At 51.3% G+C, this 21,789-nt stretch overlaps 1 protein-coding gene across 2 annotated transcripts in view; it reads left to right on the forward strand.

The window, feature by feature from the left end:
- The window catches only part of SLIT3 (slit guidance ligand 3), a 594,180-nt gene that overhangs the window by 554,040 nt on the left and 18,351 nt on the right, over positions 1–21,789 (forward strand). For both annotated transcript variants that reach the window (XM_027606988.2, XM_027606990.2), the window contains 5 exons: positions 1,273–1,436; positions 4,066–4,190; positions 10,035–10,132; positions 14,167–14,306; positions 17,275–17,368. In XM_027606988.2, the coding sequence (XP_027462789.1) occupies positions 1,273–1,436; positions 4,066–4,190; positions 10,035–10,132; positions 14,167–14,306; positions 17,275–17,368 (621 nt within the window). The remainder of the gene's footprint in view (positions 1–1,272; positions 1,437–4,065; positions 4,191–10,034; positions 10,133–14,166; positions 14,307–17,274; positions 17,369–21,789) is intronic.

Below are 21,789 nucleotides of genomic sequence, written 5' to 3' on the forward strand. Positions count from 1 at the left end.
CATATTCGCTACCACTCTGCATGAGGTATTCCCTCCCCATTTTACGCAGGGGAAGCCGAGGTTTATACATATTAGCTGTTACATACCTCTGCCAGTGACCATTTTTGAGTCTGTGTACCAACTCTTTGCGTATTTAATTGTTTTCATATTGCATGCATATACTGTGATACTGATACATTATGTATGCACCTTATAAAATATTCAAGAAATAGAAATGCTAAAGGATATGATTTTTAAAATAAGCCAGAGTTCTTGTATTTTCTGTCTGGACACCCCTGTGCAGAGGTCTGTACCAGCCTGTGCCATCCCCCGTCCTGTGCATTTTTAAGCTGACTGGTGTAGTCAGCTTCTACCCGCTTAGGTCCTGTCGCTGGTCTAAGAATTAGACGGACATAAGACAGAGCAACCGGAGAAAAGCATACAAATGTATTGGGTATTTTTATGTGTACATGGGAGTCTTCAAATGGAAAATGAAGACCTGAAGAAGCCATTGGGCCTAAAAACTTATATACCTTTTTAAACAAGGAATGAGAAATTGTGGGGATGGGACAAGACAAAGGGCCTTGGGCTGGGGCAGTCCGTTGTGGGGCAGTGGCTAGGAAATATGCGGAGGGATTGTTGGAACATCAGATTTGTTTGTACGGGTCCATTTTGGCATTAACTCCCAGTCTCTAGTGATAAGAATCTTCTCATTTTGGTTCAGGGAAGGCATCTTTCTCACGGGAAACTTTATGACTTGCTTTTAGGTAGAAAGAGGGAGGTCAGAGAGCCCCTTCTGCATCTGCCATTTTTCAAGTACCTGTAGCTCAAAATCATCAAGATGCCAACACAGCATATCTAGGGGTGTCATGCTCTGAGCCCTTTCCATGGTCGGAAGCTTCTCCCTAGGTTGCCATGTATCAACACCTTCTCTGCAGAGTACATCCTTCAGTGGACCCTTCAGTAGGGCAACGGAGCCAGATAGTCAGATGGCCAAGGGTTCCGAAGCATCCTGGAAGGGCTAGGATTGGGGTTGAGTTGAGGACTGAATCTTAGCAGGGTAGGTGCGAGCAAAACCTTGGCGGTAGGAGGGCCTTAGGTGGGGTAGAAACATCTGGAGGGATTGGAAGTACTATTTGGAGTCTGGTGGAAACTAGCCCAGTGGAAACTACTTCTCCATTGGGCCTCCAGTCAGACACCCCTAATCTAGCCAGAGTCTGAAGATTCTATTTTTCCATGGAGCCTCTGGGCCAAGCTGAGCAGGGGGCCCTGACTTCCTGCTCTGCCTTCTAGGGCGCTGGGAACCAATCCACTCCACTGTGACTGCAGTCTGCGCTGGCTGTCGGAGTGGGTGAAGGCAGGTTACAAGGAGCCTGGCATCGCCCGCTGCAGTAGCCCCGAGCCCATGGCCGACAGACTCCTGCTCACCACCCCCACCCACCGATTCCAGTGCAAAGGTACCTGCTGACCCTGCCCTGCACCTCCAGGGGTCTGCTCTGTCTCTGACAGCCCGTCGGAGCTGGGCATCTCAACAGATGTGACGTTTGCAACCATTGCCCCGTCTCTTCTGTGGGCCACACGGAGAGACTCAGATGCTTTGTCTTCTCTCCTCAAAGTCCCTCTGATGGCATCTCTAATGTGTTCCTCCCTGACTTCTTTCTCTACGTAGTTTTGCATAGAGAAAAATCTTTGGCCTGTGTTTCTTTACCCAACGTTCTTTTTTTTTTTTTTTTAAGATTTTATTTATTTATTTGACAGAGAGAGACACAGTGAGAGAGGGAACACAAGCAGGGGGAGTGGGAGAGGGAGAAGCAGGCTTCCTGCCGAGCAGGGAGCCCAATGCGGGGCTCTATCCCAGGAGCCTGGGATCATGACCTGAGCCGAAGGCAGATGCTTAACGACTGAGCCACCCAGGCGCCCCCTATACCCAACATTCTTAAAGCATACGCATTTCCCCATTTTTACTACAGCCAGCTTTTGGTACATGAGATTTTAATCGACTACATCATTATGATAAACAAACTGCTACTGCGTTCTTCTGTGCTGGGCATGGTGTTAAGCACTTTTTTGTGTGTTATTTCATTTAATTCTCACTTTCCAAGTATTAATTTAATTCCCTGACACTCTCAGCAGACTTCAGTATTACCCTTATTTTTTAAAAAACAAGAAAGCTGAGGCTTACCAAGGTTAAGTGACTTCTCAAGACTTCTCTTAGGAGGCTCCCAGCTCTTTCTGATTCCAGAGTACACTCTTGCCCACCAGGCTATCATATTTGGCCATAACTTCTTTAACCAGTTCCTGGTTCTGAACCTTTAGTATTCACTGGGTATTTCCAATTGTGTTCTACCACTGATGCATAAAAGTTCTTTCTCTATTTAAAATTATATCCTTAGGGGCACCTGGGTGGCTCAGTGGGTTCAGTGTCCAACTCTTGATTTCAGCTCAGGGTCGTGAGATCGAGCCCTGCATCGGGATCTGCACTCCACACAGAGTCTGTTTGGGATTCTTTCCCTCTCCCTTTGCCCCTCCCCCCCCTTTCTCCCTACTCTAAAAAAATTAAATTATATCCTCAGATAAGATTCAAAGAACAGAAACTCCTGAGCCAAAGTATGTGATCATCTTTAAGGTCTTCACACATATTGCCAACTGGTTTCCAAAAAGGGTTGTAAACCACTTTATGCCCCAAATAGCACCCTTTGAGTGCATTTTTCATCAGACTTTTGCATTATTTTATCTCATATCATCTCATCGCTAATTGGAAAGGTTTAAAAAAATTATATCTCCTATTGTCTTTTCTTTGATTATTGGGGGAACTGATTTCTTTTTTCAAAAGTGTACTTTCAATTTGTATTATGTATTTGTCTGTTAATGTCCTTTGCTCATCTCTTAGAGCTTTGAGTTTGATTTACATATATAGTTTGATTACCCTATAAACTTCATGTGTCTCACAGTTTTGCTTAAAGCAGGAAAACATTCCACTGGTTTTAAGCTAATTTTTCATTTTCCTCCTCCTGCTTCCAAAACATCTGCCTTGATTGATGCTAAAGAGGCCCAGCTCACTCTAAAACAGTGGTTCTCAATCTTAGCTGTACATTTTGGAATCACTTGAGGAGCTTTTTACTGGTGCCTGGGCCCCACACTCTAGGTTTTAGATTAAATCGGTGTGGGGTACAGCCTGGGTGTGCTAGGGTTATTTAAAAAGCACCTTGGCTGGTTCTACCATGAGGTGACCAATTCATCCCGGTTTGGCTGGGACCTTCCTGGTTTTTGCACTGGAAGTTCTGCATCCTGGGAATCCTGGCAATCCAGGACAGATAGTGTCCCTTTTCTAATGTGAAGCTGGGGGTTGAGCCAGCTAGTAGAGACTCTCAATCAGGCCGTTCTTTCTGTTCCCCCTACCCACAAATGGCCAGACTCCCCCGGGGGTTAATCTCAACCCAATCTCTAAAGCTCTGTGCAGGGACCATGACGTCCACCCCTCCAGCCTTTACAGCTGACGAGAACAGGACACGGTTGGAACTGTCATAGACGCAATGTGTGCCTGAGCACAGTTTGCCATCCATCACTGACCTCATTGCTGTGTCTTTCGGCATCACGTCTTCCTTCCTCCTGCCAATTCAAGTGTTCCACGAGGAGGACTTCCTTTGGCCCAGGCACCATGCCCTCCTTAGCCTAGTCTGAACTATTCCATGGGGAGGGGTGTTTGGGGGCAGAGGAATGGGAGGTCCAAATGGAGCCTGGGCCCAGAGCTCCCAGAACATAAAAAGATACACAAGGGGCTTCTAATTATGATGCCTTGTTTGTAGATTAGCTCCAAAATCGGATCAGGCTAATTATAGTAATTGATTTGACTGCAGAAGTGCTTCTGAATGATGTCCCACTGTGATTTTTTTTCCCTCACTGGACAACGACTGCATTAATGGGACTCTAGCTAAACTGGATGGTGCTGGCTGGGGAGGGCCAACTGCCCTGTGTGTGTGGAGATGGAGAGGAGCTGGCGGCTGGCTGAGGATGGGGCCAGAGCGGAGGGGAAGGGAAGAAGCAGTGACCACGACCTGCTACCAACAATCTGGTTTTGCTGCCCAGGGCCAGTGGACATCAACCTTGTGGCCAAGTGCAACGCCTGCCTCTCCAGCCCGTGCAAGAACAACGGGACTTGCAGCCAGGATCCTGTGGAGCTCTACCGCTGCACCTGCCCCTATGGCTACAAGGTAAGACAGGATGCCTTGTCCCCACCATTCATGGCCCCAGGAGGGGCCCTGTGCCCTGCTGACCCTCCCTTCTCCAAGGGCGGCCTGGAGAACTCCATTTCGCAGGTCACTCCAGAGAGGTCTTTGCCAGTAACACTCCTATTCTACTGCTTCCCAGTCGTGCAAAACACAGAGAACCCCTACAGTCTCCACGGTGACACTCAGAGATAAGGAGGAAATGTAATATTTGTATGGGCCTTGCTAAACATGGGGAAGTTAAGTCTCAGAGAGTTCACATGCTTCCAAGCAGAGGCGTCCGTGGAACTCACTATCCTGGCTTCCCTTCAAGAGCATTTCCAGACCCTCCCCTCCGCCTCCCCAGCTTAGGCTGGCCAGGGCTGGAAGCGCCGGCTCCAGTTCGAGAAGGATACGGGGATGGCGAATTGAAAGACCTGGGGGCTGCCAAGCCAGCACACTGTTGAAAGGCTCGGGTCAGCCCCTAAGGGGATGGAGATGCCGTTTCCCCCGGGCGTCCTTCCCAGAAATCCAGGCTAATTCCAGAACAACTTTTCCTCCTTTCTTCTCACCCAGCACTATCTAGATCATGTTATCCTGCCTCCCTACTAACATCTATATAGAGTGTGGACTACATGGCCAGCAGTCTGCTTAGCATTTTAGCCACCTTTTCTTTTTAGACATGCCCTATGAGGAAGGCTCATTATTTCCCACCTACAGATGTGGAAACTGCACCTCGGTTGGTGAAAGGGCTTGACTCAATGTCCCAAAGCTCATAAGCAGTAGGGTTGGGACAGGACCTAGTGCTATATGATTCCAAAGTTCCTGGTTTTTCCCCTGGATAGCCGAGCCCCTCACTGTGTCTCACTGGGGTCAGCAAAGCTGTGGCTGAATCCCCTTCCCTAGGACCTTCCCAGCTTCCCACCTCCCCAGGGCGCCCATCCAAATGGAGTGGGCAAGCCAGGAGTTCCAAGACCACCCCAAAGCCCATCTAACACCCATGCCTAGTGTGTGGCGGACTGGGAGGGAGCTGTCATCGCTGGGTCTCCTGTCCCCTGGAGCATTTGTATGTATAGTGACCAGCTTGAGGGGCAGACTCGGCTCTGGGGAACAGGGCGCCCTGGTGGCTTTTCCACACTAGCTGTGCCTCCAGCAGACAGTGTCAGAGTGCCACCTATGGGCCTGGCCAAGGAGAGCCAGAGGAGTCTCTTGGTAGCCAGGCAGCCAGCCAGCTAGGCTTGCCCCATGAGTGCATATGTGCAGACATTGCAGGGAAGTAGAGAAATTAAGATGACATACTCGGGCCTCGGGCCTCACACTCCCTTGTATTAATTCAGTGGAGAAAACAGGCTGTGGAATTACACAGAGGGCAAGTGTGAACTCCAGCTTTGCTGTGTGGTGACAGCCAGTGGCCTCACCTCCGCCTTCCATTGACAACCCAGGGCCCATCTCACAGGTGACCATCACAGGGACAGTAACATCAGCAGTGCACCTAGGAGAGTCCTTCAGTGTGCATTCAGTAAGCCGGCACGTTGATGCCTTTTACTTCCCCCTTACTGGCTGGTTTCACCCGGGTTCTCGGTCCGTGACACTGAATGGTCAGAGACCATCGGTTGCTCTCCTAGAAAGGGGACATGTACATTTATGACATGCCCAGCTCCATACCTGTGTAGTTAGCTTGTTATGCACTGACTGTGTGCCAGACACCCAGCTGGACGTTTGTATTTATTCCCTCCTCTAAGTTTTATAATCGCCTTTGAGGTGGACGGTATCGTCCCTCTTTGAAAGATAAGACCACTTCACAGTCTGAGTCTCGCTCCCTTCTCTATCAAATCAGCCTGAGTCTGAAAGTACTGGAGCTGGGTTTGAAGGCCCGGCTGCTTCCTGCCACACTTCCTGCTACACTTGTGAAACTGGCCTGGCCGTGTGTCTTAGAGCAAAGAGGGCAACCACAGGGCTCTTACAGGGTAATGCCACTTGCTTGGACTTCACTTGTAAGAGTCTGAATGTCTTGTGGAAGAATCTGAGCAGAGATTTGGACCTTTAGGAACCCGCGGGGCTCACATAGATCTGGGGTACATGGGGGAGGAGGCTAGTGGTGGGATGGTACATGATGGTGATGATGGTGAGGACTATCACAACACCAGGAATCCGAGCAGCCAGCATTTAGTGAGTGCCTACTGCATACTGACAGCATACTAAACAAGGTACAGGCATTATCTTGCATACCCCTCCTCAAAGGCCTAGGAGGTCCATTTTCCAGTTTAGGAAACTGGGATAGTAGGTGAGACAGTTGGGAATCAGGGCTCAGAACCAACTGATTCCAGAACCCATGCTCTTGACCACTGCATTCATGGCCCACTGTCAAGCACCATAAGTCCCTGGCCATTTGGGACCTGTCAGAGTCTCCAGAACAGGGAAAAGTAGGGTGTGCTGGTGGAAGGAACACCAAGTAGGACCCCCGGAGCTTGTCCCTACCTACCTGACTGTGTGACCTGGAACAGCTCCTACGCTCCTTCCCACCTCTGGTTCCTTGACCTCAAAATGCAACAGGTAGAACCAAAGGGGTCCCTTCACTATGGGTTGCATCCCACCCCCTGCCCTGTGTTTGTTCCCCCTGCTCTCCCTTCTTCTGGGGTCGGAGCCCACCTGAGCAGTGACTGAAGTAGTAGTCCTGGGTGAGTTGCTAAGTTGACAACAATCAGCAGATACCCACAAAACCATGCTCAATTTTTCCATTGAACTATCTAAGTAAACATGGGAAGCTGCAATATCACCCAAAAAAGCATGGCCCCCCACTGCGTAATGTTTAGTAACAGCTACTGTTCATCTATAATGCAGGCCTTTGTGAAGCAATTTAAGCACATCATACTCTCTTTTATCCTCTGAAGTAAGTTTTGTTATCCTCTTTTGGTAGTTGTAGAAACTGAGGTTCAAAAGGATCAAATAACTTACCCAAGCTGCCACACCTAGGAAGCACGTGAGCTAAACCCAGAGCCCACCTCTCCCTTGCAGGAAAGTCTATCCACTCAGCCCCCCACGAGTAACTAGTTCCATCTGAGCCTCACATCCCCTCCCCCACCTGCACATGGGAGGCAGAGCTCCTACAAGGATTGATGGGGTCATGTATGCACTTGGCCTGCCTCAGAGCCAGGATTCAGTAGACACTTCACAGAGAGAACTGGTTTACAGCTACTCTAACACTGGAGGAAATAAAATGTATGTTTGGGCTCATTCTGTTTCAGCCATTTAGCTTCCTGTGCCTCTGTTCAATGTCCCAACACAGCGCTCCTCACACTGTAATGCGTACTCCGCCTAGAGATCTTATTAAATGCAGGTTCTGACCCATTAGATCTGAGGTCAGGCCCAAGTTTGTGCATTTTGAACAAGATCTCAGGGAATGCCAGTGCTACTAGCCCAAGGACCATAGTTTGAGTAGCGAGGTCCTGGAGCAGCCCTCCTGACCCCATCTCAGAAAGAGGTTTCCAATGGGGACAGCTATTCCCAAACTCCTTTAAAGGAAGCCAGAAGCCCCAGCCGTGATGTCTATTCTCTCTCTCTCTCTCTCTCTCTCTCTCTCTCACACACACACACACACACACACACACACACACAGCGGTGGGAGACCAAGGAGCATCATAAATCTAGTAGATCTGAGCAAAGTGAGGCTGAAGAGAGTTGAACTGAGCTAATTAGCCACGCATTGACAATGGTGATTATTTCTCAAGGACATGTAAGTGACCGAAATCCCCACCTCCAGGCCCAATTAGCACATCATCAAGAGCTAGGGTCGGCCTCCTAGATTTCTGAGCTCAGCGTAAGGGACTGGAGGAACCATCACCAACTCCGCGTCACCCCCATCCCACCCCCAAGGGAAGATCCCACCTGGAGTCCCTGATACTTGAGAGTTCCCCAGAGCAGAGAGGCTGGCCCAGGCAGGGGCAAGGAAGGCCCTGCCTTGACCTTGATCCAGGTTCTCTTGTGCTGCTCATCCGTCTAACACACACTCACACTCCTGAACAATTCCATACCAACCAAAGGCCTGAAAAAGTCTTTGGATCACCCCCCTCCAGCCCTGCCTCAGACTCCTGACGTCATCCCCATCTGAAGAGCTCTTACTTCTGGAGCTACCATCACATGCCAGGTGCTTGTTATATACATGTGTGATTCCTAATCGTTCATTCCATAGGGGAGGTTATTATCAGAGAGGTCCCCGGCGCTGGCTTCCCACTGACTGGGTGTCCGGCTGCAGATGCCGCCCCACCCCACTTGCTGCAGGGCAGTCTGGGACATGTTAGCTCACTCTCCCAGTCTGCCTTTGCGATCTGAAAATGGCAATAATAACAATCATACCGATCTCACAGGCTTGTTGTGAACGTTACATGTGATCGTGAATACGAAACCCTTAGTGTGAGGCCTGGAATGGGAAATGCGCTCAATAAATTGAGAATGAGTATTGCAGTTTCCACTGCACACAATGACTCTCCGAAAGGGATCCCGCGTCGCTCTGGTTTAGGATAAGCCCAGATCCCACCCGAAACTGCGTTCTCCTTCTCCCCCTCGAGAAACCCCGGCCTGGCCCTTAGCGGTGAGTGAGGGCCAGGAGCACGTGGCCGTGCCTCCCGGCTGCTGGGGACTGCACCTGTGGCTTCAGGGCTGGAGACAGGAGGAGGGTCGGAGGCCCACTTGGCAGTGACCTTGGGGCCGGGGAGCCCAGCCCCACTCCGTCACAGGCACTGGCAACAGCAGAGGTGGGAAGGGGATTTTCTCAGGCAGATGGTGAGCAGGTGGCGTGGCGGTGGGAGGGCTCCCGTGATCGCCCCCACCGGGCCCGGTGCCCACCCCAAGCCCACAACCCAGAAACAAATGCCGCGGATGCCTCCACAGACCCCGCAGGTCCTCCAGGGGACTGCTTGTCAAGACTTAGATGCAGCACTGGGGCATCAGTCCCAGGGGAGAAGCCGGAGCCAGAGGGCCAAGCATTGGGCTGCTCCCTAGGACGCGGGGTCTTAAGGTCCACAGTGTCCGCCTTGGCCTCCCTCCTCAGTGCCTTCACCCTCACTGTCCTTCTGCCTGGCACAGTCCTCCCCACCTACCACACAGTTGGCTCCTCCTCAGCTCAAACGTCCCCTTCCAAGGGCCCTGCTCCAGAGGAGCGCCCCTCCACCCACAACTGTCTGTCGCAGAGTCCTCAGTGTGGCCTGGCGATTAGAATCAGAACTTTCAATACCAACGCCCAGGCCCACTTCCATACCAATCAAAGATGGGTGTCTGGGGGGTTGTCACTTTATAGGGGCAAGGTCTGCTCTCCACACCTCAGCCGTAGTCTCAAGTTGTGGATTACATGGAAGCCTCCGTGTGGCTAAGAATACAGTCATCGGCGAACATGTATAGAGTACCTACTGTGTGCTAGATGTGTCATATACTTTAGGTACTTCCTTATATGAAAGGCTGCATTTAATTCTCCAACAGCTCTGAGAGGTAGGCTGCGAGAGGTTAAAAGGCTTATACAAGGTCATGGTCAGCCAACCAGAAAGAGATGAAGCTGGACTGTGAAACCAGGTTTTCCTGTATTCAAAGCCCATGCTCTTGCCCTGCAGTTCAGGATAGAGAAAAGGATGTGAATTCTGGGAACTAGTGAAGCTGCGGCCCAAACTCCTGAGTTCTCACTTGCTTCCAGAGCCCTCTTTGGCTTCCTCCAAGCCACACAGCAGACTGGTCCCGGGGCCTCCTTGTGGCCATCTGCCCGGCCTCATCCTGGAGGATGCTGGGGGCTCCAAGGGGCGTCCTGGTCCAGGCTGCCATTGACAGCCTCCCTAACCCGGCGCTTCTCCCTCTTCTGCTCCTCAGGGCAAAGACTGCACCGTGCCCATCAACACCTGCATCCAGAACCCCTGTCAGCACGGAGGCACCTGCCACCTGAGCGAAAGCCACAAGGATGGGTTCAGGTAACAGCTCACCCGTGGGCCTTTCCGCTCCCCACCCCCAGAGGGCTTTCTGGGCAGACCCCTGGGGCAGGCTGAAGAAGCATAGCTGCTCACTGAGGGCCTACTGTGTGGCCACACTGTGCCAAGCCCATCATGTGGATGATCTCAAGGCTCTTCCACCCTATGAGGGAGCTACTGTGATCCCTACGATACAAATAAGAAGGTTGGGCACCCACAGGAGCAATCCTTTGCCTGCGGTGACGCGGTTAGTAAGCGTTGGTACAGGGGATTCAGGGAGTCTGTCTCCAGAGCCAGGAGGGCACCAAGGGAGGCCACAGCTGCTGGCAGAGTCAGAGAAGGATGGCCTGACGACTCAGAGCCCCACCAGCATGGCAATTCCACCGCTCTTCTATGTCATAAAAACAGTGATAACAGGTGACTACATGTTCATTATGAGCCAGGCACGAGGTAGTCGTGTAGTATCTCATTTAAACGCTCACAGTGACCCTACCCACTACAGGTTGGGGCTAGCCCCATTTAACAGACGAGGAAACTGAGACACAGAGGTGGATTTGCTCTGGGTCACCTCTCCTGATGCTCATTCCTAGGTCTTCCCACCCAACCTCGTTCCTCCTGAAGAGCTCAGGAAGAAAAGAGGATAGAAGCCACTTATGTTTTTCCCATCCCTGTTCTAAAAGCGGGCTTTCAAGGCCTCTGCCAAACCCCAGACCCCCTTCCTACTTCCCACCCTTCTCAGCTGCTTTCAGATGCCCAGTTTTCCCAGCCTCTGGCCCTGGCAAAAGCAGACCAATGGGAAGTGGTTCCTTTAGCACCCCTAGTGAGGGAGTGGGTCAGGCAGGAGAGGAGGGGTGCCCGGTGCCAAGCTGTGTGTGGATGTGTTAGAGCTCAGATTGCAAACAACTATTGGAGGCACTGAGGCTGTGTGGTCTGCGAAAGAAATCAGGTGCTGGGCTCCCAGTTACCCTCCCCGGGGAACCCAGCCTATCCCTGTGTCCACCTGCCAAGCCAGTGAAAAGTGAAATTCAAGGCAAGTTTTGTTTTCCTGCCTGAAGTCGGCCAAACCACCCACTCCGACCTTCTCACTGGGAGCAGCGGCGAGGAGAAACCACACAGAAATCTCACGGAGGTGGCGATGTGGCCCCAGCCAGGAAACACATCTCCAGGGTCCCAGCCTGGCTCTGCCCTTCCAGCCAAGGGATGGAGGTCTGCAAGAGGGAGGAGTGCCCCCTGCAGGCGACTGTCTCTCCCCTCTCTGGTTCCCTATGCATTGCACCCCTCCCCCCTCTTTGTGGGTATCTCTCTCCATCTCTGGAGCTGCAGGTGAGCAGAAGGATCCTGTTTTCACCCTCAGTTGCTGAGGGGATTCAAATAAACTAGAAATATTTCTAGAATTTCATGTTCAAGGAAAAGGGCCCAGACCTACAGCATTAGCGAAATGGAGTGGAAGATTAAGGCAATGAGGCCCACATACTGGGGATAGCATAGTTTGTGTGGACCTCCCAAGGAGCAGCAACACTCTCCCTCACTAGGTGAGTACCAACCAAAGGTTGGCAAAGTGAGGGACACCTGTCAGGGAAGCTCTGCTCCCTTTTTCCGTCCTGTGTCTGTTTGCTAGGACTGCTGTAACAGAGTACCACACAGGGGTGGCTCGGAGCAACACAAATGTATTCTCACATTCCTAGAAGCCAGAAGTCCAAACTCAAGGTGTCAGCAGGGCCATGCCCACCCTGAAACCTGTAGGGGAAGGGCAAGGATCCTTCCTTGCCCCATCCTAGCTTCTGCTGGTGCCTGGCGATTTGGGGCCTCCCTTGGCTTGCAGCCGCCCCACTGCGGTCTCTGTTTTCAACATCAAGTGGCATTCACGCTGTGTCTGTCTCCTCCTGCCTGTGTTTTTGTAAGGACGGCAGTCATATTGGACCAGGGGCCCACCCTCCCCCAGTATAACTGCATCTTAAGTTACATCTACAATGACCCTATTTCCAAATAAGGTCACCTTCTGAGGTGCTGGGGGTTAACATATCTTTTTGAGGGGATGCAGTTCAACCCATAACACCTCTTGCACGTCAGAATTCTAGAAGTATCACGCGCCTCTTCCTCAGATGCTTCTCCAGTCCTGATGCATTATCTGCTCATAAAAAGAGCAAAGACTAGCAGAGCTGGCCAGGCAGGAGACCAAGACGGGAGATGGGACCCGTCCTACAACCCCACAGCTAACTGGGTGCTCTTGGAGTCTCCTTGACAACCCCCTGCCAAGGTTTCCAGTTTGGGCAGAGGGGACTTTAGTCTCCTTCCCACCTTCTGTCCGCTGCACGAGCAACCCGTTCCCTCACCAGCCATCCGTCTCCCACTGTCATGCAATTCTACAGCTCTGGGGACAGCCAGGGTAACTCATTTCAGGAAAATAGGCAACACTATGGTTTCAGACCTTTGAAAACCTACTCTCCATCCGGCTCTGAGGAAATGGCTTTTCACGAATGCCCAGAGTCCCTCATGGAAAAAAGGAATGCATCATTTTGCTCCACCTCAAGAGCTCAGACTGAAGAACCCCCTCTGGCCTTCTGTAGAAAATGTGACACAATTTTCAGGTTGTAGAGGAAAGGAGGTTAAGTAGGATTCTAGAAATCCACTTCCTATCAGTTTAGTTTTGTAGCTAAATCCCAAATCGGAGCAGTCTCTAAAACAGAGAAAGGCCTGGAATCCTGGGTCTGAAGCTGGAACAGATGTTCATGAATGGGGTGTAGATCCCTGACGAGGGGGCTGGGCTGCAGAGGGAGTAACTCCCTGCAGCTCATTTAATCAGATACTCGCCTCCCACCCGTGCCCCTTCTCATCTGCTCAGCTTCTCTGCCCAGGCTTAGTTTGCAGGTTGGGCTGAGGACGGCCAGAGGTTTGAGGTTTTCATCCAAGAGATGTAGCACTCCAGAGACAAGTTAAGGGACTGCATCATGAGATCCAGTGTTTTAAGCCAAGTTCACCAGAGAGCCTCCGCGCTGGCATCCTCCTGCCGCATCCACTTATCCCCCAGAAGCTGGAGGGGTCTCAGAAGTAGGAGTAATGCAGGGGACAATGGCATCCCTGAGAAAGAGTAAGGAGGCCAGGTATGGAAGTATCCAGAACTGAAGCCAGCTAACATGGTCTGAGCATTTTCTATGTGCCAGATCCCCTCCTGAGCCTTTTACTTGTTTTTTTTTTTTTTTAATGAAGATTCTATTTATTTATTTATTTATTTGACAGAGAGAGACACAGCGAGAGAGGGAACACAAGCAGGGGGAGCGGGAGAGGGAGAAGCAGGCTCCCCGCGGAGCAGGGAGCCCGATGCGGGGCTCGATCCCAGGACCCTGGGATCACTACCAGAGCCGAAGGCAGATGCTTAACGACTGAGCCACCCAGGCGCCCCTGAGCCTTTTACTTGTATCATCTTCTTACTCCCCACAACCACCACGGGGGGGAAGTAACACTCCCCCAGTCACTAGATGTGGAAACTGAGACACAGAATTTAATTAATTTGCCTAAGGTCTAATAGCCAGGGAGTAGCAGACCCAGAATTCATTCCCCATACTCGGCTGCAGATCCTGATCTTGGCCACCATGTCCTATTTGGGCTCAAGGTAGAAAGCCTGCCCTTGAGTAGAAAGTCACTCAGAGGGGGATGTTTGTTACGCTGTTTGTCTCTTTGTCTATAAACCACTACCCACAGAAGAGCCAAAGGAAGACAGCTGGAGGCATTTAAGCTCTCTCCAGGAAACCACTTCCAGCTGGGGGGAACGGTGCGGGGGCAGGCAGCCATCCAGGGCCAGGGGAGATGGAGTATTGCCCGGAGACAGCGGGCTAGATGAAATGACCTCTCGGGCCCCTAAGGGTCTTCCTGCACTGGCCCCCAAGGCTTCACGTGTACATAGTGCTGCCTCAGACCTCCATCCAGAGAGAAACCGGACTAATTACATGCCCCCCAACCTTCTTTTCTACCACTCCAACCCCACCCCACTCCCTGACCCCTGGCTCCCCTCGTCCCCACCCTACACGGTCTCCCCAAAGCTGCTCCTGCCCTCTGGGCTTTGAGGGCCAGCGCTGTGAGATCAATCCCGATGACTGCGAGGACAATGACTGTGAGAACAATGCCACCTGTGTGGACGGGATCAACAACTACGTGTGCATCTGCCCTCCTAACTACACGGGTAAGGTCCCCTGGCACCTGTGCACGGTGGCGGGCCAGGTACGCGCTAAAGATTACTCTTTTCTTAGCTTCTTTCAGGGCCCCCGCCCTCTCCCCCTGTAGACAGAGACGTGAATCCCCAAAACCCGGTGCTGTGCCAGGAGGGGCTTCCCAGAGGCCCTCTCTGCTTGTCAGCCCCTCCTATTCCCCCCTGCACATCACTAGCTCCTCCCTGCTTTGAAACAGGTTCCCAGGGCACTCGCAGCTGTCTGCTCCACTAGCTGATGGCCATCCCCTCCTTTGGGAACCCCGGAGACCCAGTGGTGGTTGAGGCCAGCGAGAGGTGTTTGCATTACATTTCCGCTTTGTTCAGGTCTAGTCTGCTTTCTCTGGAAACTTACACTTTCTCGACACTCTGCTAGTTGCTGAGGATACAAAAATGACCAAGACAAAGTTCCCTCTCCTAAGAAGCTCATCGTCAAGTAGAGAGGGACAGTATTCAGTAGAAAGAGAATATAACACCTGTAAGCCCCAGGGGGTCATGGGATCACAGAGGAAGAACCTAACCCAGCCAGAGAATCAAGGAAGGCTCCCCACAGGTTATTCCTCAGGATAATCATCCTACCTACCCACCCCCAAAACACAGCACCGTTATTTCCTATATTAACAGCCCCTGATGAGAATAGTTAAGTAGACTAGATGATGAAGCAAAATGCCACCCAGTGGTATGGGCACAGGGCCAACCCGAAGTGGCATACCCCAGAAGGAGTTCCGTAAATTCCATGAGTTCTTTGAGGAAAAGGCTCCAGGAACACAAAGTTGGAGCAGCACTGTATGTAATAATAGCTCCCTTCCATGTGATACAAAGCAGCCTGTTAGAGGTTCTGACAGTTCTTGCTTGAAAGAATGCTATTTACCTTTGTTTAACCCAGAAAGTCCCAAATTTATTTGAAGTCAGAACTTCCCTCCTACCCTACCCCAGAACTCCTTCCCAATGCAGACATTGTGTGTTGCAAGAAACACATTCTAGGAGATAGCAACCTAAGGCAAGGATGAAAACAAGGACCAGGCACCCCAGGGACTGCTATGCTCTACCCTATTGGCACCTGACTTGACATCAGGAATGAGGTAGGAGATGGGAATACACAGACGATGATTAGAGGCAGTCCTGAGGCCTGTAGAGAAGGAAGCCAAATAGCCCCCATTGCCCCTCAGGACCCTGTGCCTTATGCAGACCTCTGGCCCGTTAGCCAGGTATTCCCCAAGCACACTCTTGGGACTGTGGTAGAGTATGCCAAGGCCCAATGAGAAAACCACCTGCTAGTCCTCAGCCTCCCGGAGTCCCAGGGAAGGCTTTATGCTAGAGCAAAATGCAGGGATGGTCTGATGGTCTACTCCTCTACATTTTCCACCTTCCCAGAGAGGAGTTGTAGCCAAGAGTTAAGTTAGCAAGAGGCAGAACTTATTATGCATCTACTGTATACAGACCACTGAATTAGCTACTAGGGATACCAAAAAGTCTATCAGAAAGTCTAAAAGTATGCTCTCAAGGGGCATCTGGTCTACCTAGATGAGAGGAGTCATCATATAGGGTTAAATCGTTGGTCCAGAAAAATCTGCTCAGTACCAGAAGAGGGACAGTAAAAATCCCAGCAGTTAAAAAAAGAAGGCAAAAGGACTCAAAATAGGCTTTGGGACAAAGTAAGGGCGTGAACTGAATTTATGGTAGGCAAATGGGCAGTGGATCGGGGGCTGAGGAGACACTAAGGTGGCTTCCTGCCCCAGTTGAATAGCATGGCCTGTGTCTGCAGGTAACTGAAGTGCATCTCTGCCTGCGGATGGGATGTCATGGTTTTCTCTGTCCCAGAAAATGCTAGTCCCACACAGAAACCTGTCTGCCCCTCTGGGTCTCTCCAGGAAGTGAGGAAGAGGAAACGGCTTATAAAGAACACAGTGCCCTCTGTGGTCTTGAGTGGCCGGCAAAATGAGGATAGGGTAGGGGTCAGCTTGCCCCCCTTCACAGCACAGAACAGACTCTGGGGCTGCGTATGTCATCCGTTTCCTCCCCAGCCACCCTCAGGACCTTCCTCTGCCCTGTCCCAGCAGCCTTCTCTGTCTGTGTTCCCACCCCCACCTCTGAGAGAAATTCCATGGGTGAAGTTTTCCTCTCTTAGATCACTCTCCACCTGGCTTGACCACGTGGAATTTAAGGGAACCCAAAGCTCAAGGGTGCTTCTGCCACTGCCCTCCCCCCTGCTGTCCTGTCTCACTCAGCTCCACATTTCCAGAATACATCTCAGATGGTGTGAGCCTTGGGAGCTTATTATGCAAGTGCCATCCCTGGGTATTTATGACCCATTAGGCATTCCTTGGCACGATGAATTTCAAAGGGAGTGTATCCAGAGACTTTAAACTCCAAAATTCCTTTCATAGTTTCTTCTCTGAGAAAATCCAGGGGGCTTACTTATCTACAGCAGGTGGACTATGCTAAGCCATGTCTACTCTTCCAGGAAGTCTCTGGGTTTCCACGGAGTTTACCTCTGTGGTCACACTTCCTTCTCTGTGTTACAATCACCTACTGATTTGTAGATCTGCCCCCCTAGGCCATGGGGAGGACAAGACCGAGTCACTGTTGTGTCCCTAGTACCTGTCATGGTGTCTACCACACAAGGATGTGGAATGAAAAAAAAAAAAAAACAAGCATAGCCCAAGGTCAGGGGCTAGCGTCCTATGGTTTCAGCTGCAGCAGCCCCTGACCAATCAAGTGAAACAACCAAAGGATGGTGCTAGGACAGTGCATCGGGGAAATGCTAGAGTCTTCCCAGTGTCGCTGCTAGGGAGACCGAGGCAGAGGTACAGGAGAAAGGACACGTCGAGAGAGCAAGTGCAGGACGCCTGAGGTCCATGACCTCCTGGATGGCAGGGCGCGATGGATCTGACCTTCTAGCCAGGGTCTCCCGGGCGCCTGACCTTTCTACCCACCCCCACAGGTGAGCTGTGCGACGAGGTGATTGACCACTGCCTGCCTGGGATGAACCTCTGTCAGCATGAGGCCAAGTGCATCTCCCTGGACAAAGGATTCAGGTGAGGCTCAGCTTTGTGTCCCCAGCAGCATAGGGTCCTGAGGTCTCTGCCTCCAGTGGGGCCCTCTCCATTCTCTCCCTCTCCCGATCTCTCTCTGCCTGTTGCTTGCTCATTACCATGTGCTTCTCTGTCTCTGACTGGCCATGGTCTAATTCTTTCAGTCTCACTTTGTTTCCCTATGCACGTGCCTCTGTCTCTGTCTCCTTGTGGTGGTTCTCTTTCTTTGTAAGTCTGCCTCTTTCTCTCTGTGTGTCTATAGACAGACAGATGGATGGAGATAAAGACACCCCTCTTCCCCTTACGCCTCTCCTTCCCCTCCTGCTCCCCCTCCTTCCTTGTCTCCCCACCCCACCCCCTCCAACCCCAGCATAGCTTTCCTTTCCAGAGCTAGTATAGTAGAACAATCCCACTGAAGAAACTGAGTCTGAAGGGTATTTGGTCACCTTCCTTGTGTGCATCCTTCACAGCTGTTCTGCCCTCTGTGGCTCCAGCGAGTTTGCCAGCTTATGCACCTGTGTATGTTGGGGGGCCAGGGAGGGGAGAGGGAGTACTGACTGGGTTCAGCAGCCACGGCCACTGGTGGAGCTGTCTCCTTGGTGAGCAGCAGAGCCCACAGGAGCTCAGGGAGCACAGGAGCAATTCTAAGGGTGGAAGGAGAGTCTGCCTCAGGAGAAAGCACCAGTTCCAGAGCCTGAGAATCAAATGACACCCCTGGGAAATCACTCCTGGGCTCTGTCCCTACTTCCTCCCCCACCCCTCCTTCAAGAAAACATGTACCGTTGCCTCTTCTGGAGAAAACCCTGAGATCCTTGAGTCTGGGGTTGTCTGACATCAGTAGGGACATCCCAGAACCCTAGGGCCAAGAATAGTCTCCCCTAAACACTCTCCCAAAGCTGCCTTGCACACACAGTTGTCTCCCCTTGTCCCCAACAGGCTCTGTCCAACACTGAAGGGGGGGATGGGAGCCTCTAGCACCAGAGAATCTGGGGGAGCATGCAAAGACCAGAGCAGCTGCGGGCACCCAGATGAGCCTTCAGCAAAGGTATCTGAGGTGACTCTACAGAGTCACCCCTAAAGATGGGGGATATGGGTCTGGAGCTCCATACGCCTATGCTGACAAGTCTTTAAAAAGAATCCTGACCAGGCTTTCATCCAGTAGCATCTCCAGCCTCTGGAGCACAAAGCTCATGCTCTGGGTCTAGATGGCTCTAGATCTGTCATCAATCTGAGTCTGTCCCGCTATAATAAGGCAGAGAGTTCCCAGACTCAGGGGAGGGTTTTTGAGACTATGATGCTATGCTGCAAAGCTTAGCACTTCATGGAAACCCAGGATTTTAGAAATCCTGAGGCTGGGCGCCTGGGTGGCTCAGTTGGTTGAGCGACTGCCTTCGGCTCAGGCCATGATCCTGGAGTCCCGGGATCGAGTCCCACATCGGGCTCCCTGCTCAGCAGGGAGTCTGCTTCTCCCTCTGACCCTCTTCCCTCTCGTGCTCTCTATCTCTCATTCTCTCTCTCTCAAATAAATAAATAAAATTCTTTAAAAAAAATAGAAATCCTGAGGCTAATGACATCATAAAATTGCAGAATCTTAGGGACTTAGGAACTGTGGACTCTTTGATTCATAAATCTCCAAGACCTAAGAACTAGAGAAATCTTAATGATCCTAGAATCTAAGAATTACGTGTTCTAGTTGTTGTCCCTCAGTGAGCTGAAACTTCAGTCCTCAGATTCTCGCTGTGGTAAGTGCTGTGGGTATTGCAAGAGGTTTCTGATTCCCTCCCTCTTGAGGCCCTTGCCATGGACCTGAGGGAGGAAAATTTGACACAAAACAAATGCGTAGAAAGAAGGCATTTCTGGGGCCCTCGATTCTGGCTCTGAGTGTTGCTGGGGAGCTGAGGGGAGAGAAGAACCTGCTAAAGCAAAGGGAAGTCCCCACACACTTTAGGAGGTGAGCTGAGATGGGTAGGATTTGAATGAGCTGGGGGGGGGGGGCGGCCACCCGCAGGAGAAGGGTCTAGAATAAGTAAAGGTGAGAGAGTGACATGAGCATGTCTTCCCCGGTGTTTTCCTTTCCTGTTTTGACATCTCAAGCCTAGAGCTTGAGAGCATCACCTACAGCATCACCAGGGAAAATGCTAGAGGCCTGTTAGGGCCTCTGGTTTTGCTGACAGCAAAGGAAGCTTCAGTCCTTCCATGCCCGTACCCTCATTCAAATCTACCTCTGCTCCCCTCTGAGAGGTGCCACATGGGCTCTTAGGTAGTTGAGCTGCTGGAGTGTAAGTAGGGGTGAGGGATGCCTCCCAACCCCCCAGCCCCACTTTTCCTACTCCTGGATTTGATTTGGCTTCAACTCAGGGCTGCTCTTTAACTGAAGGAAGAGGCCAAGGGGAGGCAGAGATGCATAAAACAGACTTGAACCCAAAGCAGAGCAGGCTGGACCGACAAGCAGAGTGCTCTGGGGGTGCCTATGAGGGGCAACGGCATCTGAGCTGTGAAGGATAGTAGAAGATCCATAGCTGGAAAGCAGGTCAGTGGCATTCCTCGAGCTCAGAGGATGCTGGCTTGACAGAGCACAGTGGGCATGAGAACTGGTCCGAATTGGTCCATCCAGGGTATAGGTCTGGGGTTGGGGTGCTCGGGACTTGGGACCAGAGACATAAGCAGGGCCAGAGATCATGATCCTCTGGTACTTGTCCCTAGAAACCTCACTCTACTGTAGCCAAGGCCCCTTGAGTTCTAGGGGAATATAGAATACAGAATAGGAAGAATATGGAATATAGAAGGAAACCAGTCTAGCTTTCAAAATCTTGAGATGATATAGTTATGCACAGTGTATCCTAGCATCTTGAAGAGGTCTACGGGCCAGCTCAATAATGTGAATTTTATTAAAATGCATTTAAATCAAAAACTCCTTCTGCCAGGGCAACATCTCCTAATCTTAACCCCCCTCCCCTCCCCTCCCCTCCCTTCCTCTCCCCTCCCCTCCCCTCTCCTCTCCTCTCCTCTCCTCACCCATATCCCAAGGCAGGCTGCAGGGACAGTAACAAGAGACGTGCAGCCAATGCAAACTTTGCCCAAGTTTGAAGATGCTTATCCTTGAAGATTTCCTTGTATGATGTTCTAACGAGGATTCAACAGAACAGATAAAACTATATAACTATCTGTGATTTAAAACACTGAAATCATAATGTACCAAAACCCAGAAAATAATGAAGCAGACTGCCCATGAACACTGGGAGTCATAATGACAGAAACACAGATCACGATGATTACCGCGCGCCGAGGACTTACTGTCCGTCAGGCACAGTGGCCTATCTCCCGTCACACTCCACAGTCTTAGGCTGTAAAAACAACTATCCGCTTGCTAGGCGGGGGCTCAGGTGCCGTGAGGTGAAGCAAGCCACCCGTGCACTCACACGCAGAAACAGCTGGGGCTGCAAGTCAATCCAGGCTTGACTGATTTATTAGCTAAATCCGGAGACTCCTGATGTCCTGGGACCAAGGATGTCACTTGGTTATGCCCCCTTGTTCAGAATCAAAGTCCTATACACAACAAAACCATCTAAGCCTTACACTTTAGAAGAAAGGCAAGGGGAAAACATTTGAGAACATTAGGAAATGCAGGTGATACCCCCAGATGCTTCTCTTCAGCAGACGAAGAAATGGTGGCTAGATCCTTGCTAAGGGAAGCGAGGTGCAGGACCCAGCGGCAGCCGCATCCCAGGGGAGCTTGTGGGGAGTGCGGATTCCCAGGCGCCACCCAGACTCCCTGCTCAGAAGCGGCACTTTAACAGGATCCCCAGGGGGCTTTGTTGGAGAAGCACAGGTCTGTGGAGAGGGCTGTAGCGTTGTCAGGAAGAAGGACGGGAGCACATTCACCTCCAGATCTGCATGCTGTCTGCAAGGGAGCATGGCATCCCCTCATGGAGACCTCTTCCGCCATCTTGGCTCCATGCCTAACAGGCTGGATCTTACCCTGCAAGGACTGAGTGGCGACTGTTGCCTCAGAGAGGCTCATGCGGCTTGAGTTGCTCTGCAGGTACTTCTTAGAATTCAGGAGACACAAAGACAAATGCCTCCAGGAGCCAGCCTTAACACTAACAGGGTATACTGAGCATATGCCCCCACAAGAGGCTTGCCCAATCGGTCTCTTTAAAAACTGGGGTGGAGTGTGTGGGCTATGACATGAAAGTTTGCACTTTCTGGGGCAGCAGTAGATCACACACTTCAAATTTACCCTTCAAATAAGTAAAGGTGAACAGGTCAGATCTTAGCCGATTTCAGTTTCTGAATGCAGGCTCAGTGGATCCTCAGATTCTAGAACTTGTCCTCCTCTGGCGGCCCCCCATGCCCCAAGCGTCTTAGCTAGCCATGAATCCACAGCACACACCATGCTCTGCCCACAACCCCAACAATGCCGG

Source organism: Zalophus californianus, chromosome 5, assembly GCF_009762305.2.
Source record: "Zalophus californianus isolate mZalCal1 chromosome 5, mZalCal1.pri.v2, whole genome shotgun sequence".
Classification (NCBI taxonomy): Eukaryota; Metazoa; Chordata; class Mammalia; order Carnivora; family Otariidae; genus Zalophus; species Zalophus californianus.